The 1528-nt window shown below is 34.4% G+C and overlaps 1 protein-coding gene across 2 annotated transcripts in view; it reads right to left on the bottom strand.

Annotated features, from left to right (window-relative positions):
* LOC104776583 (F-box/kelch-repeat protein At1g26930) overlaps positions 926-1528 on the bottom strand; it is a 2263-nt gene continuing 1660 nt past the window's right edge. For both annotated transcript variants that reach the window (XM_019243652.1, XM_019243651.1), the window contains one exon: positions 926-1440. In XM_019243652.1, the coding sequence (XP_019099197.1) occupies positions 1188-1440 (253 nt within the window). In that variant the 3' untranslated portion in view covers positions 926-1187. The remainder of the gene's footprint in view (positions 1441-1528) is intronic.

The following is a 1528-nucleotide window of genomic DNA, read 5'->3' as shown; positions in this document are numbered from 1 at the left end:
TGTAAAAGTTAATTTTGTAAACAACTTAAATATTAAGTATTTGTTTCTACTTTCGAATCTGGAAATGGTGATTAACTCTAGACTTTAGAGTAGTGGTCAGTGGTGGAGGTAATGGCATTGAGAATAATATAAACAATAAGCAAATCAATGTTCTTTAACCAACAAGAACAAGACAAACAAAGAAAAGCAAATCGATATTCTTTGTTTTTAATTTTCACTTTTATAAACCTGATGTTGCATTAGTGGAAGAAACATTAGGGAATCAACAAAAGCAATATATCTCATGTTTATTAGGTTTTTTAATTACAGTTGTATTAGACGACAAAATAACAGATTTAATTATGTTAATTAAATGAGAAAAATGCCTAAATGGGCTACTAGCCTAAGCCTCCACCAACACTAAAACCTTCCTTAACTTTTTAATGCCTCAATCATGGGCTCATTTTTCCCCACTTCACCAAAAAGAAAATTTTTGAAGTGGTCAAATAAAAAATTGTTATCGTATCGAATCATCAAAATTTCTACTCGAATATGATCCTCCTGCAAAAAAATCCATCTCATTAAAATTGAAAGATAATATATTGGTATATAAATTGACAAATTCATCATTTACATACATTGGTAATTTAGCAAATTAGCATAATTAAATAGTTGAAGATTCTTCGACTCCGAATGAAAAATATGCTTTTAGAGTTGATGCAGCTTCCTGCTACTGAATGTGAATAAATTCTTCAGACTTTTGGACTTAAAAGTACTCGATTGATTCAATAACTTTCAGGTTTTTATCTTATTTTCTAATTAGTTTATTAATAAATGGGGTAATCAATGAAGGCACAAAACGACAAAGATAAAAACTAGCAAAAAAATTTAGTGGTCTACTCTGTTTCTGCAAATTAAAAGATGTGATTACACACAGTTTCAACACTTAAAGAAACACTCTGAGCTGTAATTGAGTAGATTATGATCATTATAGTAAATAGAAAGATCCATTGAAGTGTAAGATCAAAAGATAGGATTCAAGAGGAAACTTGAAAACTACACAATTACAACAAGTAACAGAACAATAGTTTCCTGGAGTTTTGTAGATTGTTAGACTAATAAAGTCCTGTGTGTTTTTTTATACCCTGTTAAAGACGTTCTGGCTACATCTCCCCCTGGTGCGTTACATCGGGTTTTATTACACTTCCTCAACAGCTCATTACGGTGCAGTTATAAACGAAGTTAACTGATTGTTTCTTGCCGAGTAAATGCCACTCAGGTGTTGCATTACTTGGCACCCATGAGTTAAGCTCAATGAATCCTTCACCTGGAGCCTTTGGTCCACCAATCACTATAACTTGATCCCCACAAGCCCTAAACGCTAAACCCCAACCGTTCATCGAACCCGCTTGCTCAGGCAAGTTCCCAACTTGATTCCAAACCCGGTTCACCTTATCATACCTCCTAACAGCCATACCAGCATGGTCAGCCGCGTAAAGCTGATCATTCACAACCGCTACAAGCGGTGGAGCCATCGCAGCTGCAGACA

Source organism: Camelina sativa, chromosome 3 (assembly GCF_000633955.1).
Source record: "Camelina sativa cultivar DH55 chromosome 3, Cs, whole genome shotgun sequence".
NCBI lineage: Eukaryota > Viridiplantae > Streptophyta > Magnoliopsida > Brassicales > Brassicaceae > Camelina > Camelina sativa.
Note: the sequence above shows the minus strand (reverse complement) of the source record. Positions and strands in the feature narration are given on the sequence as shown.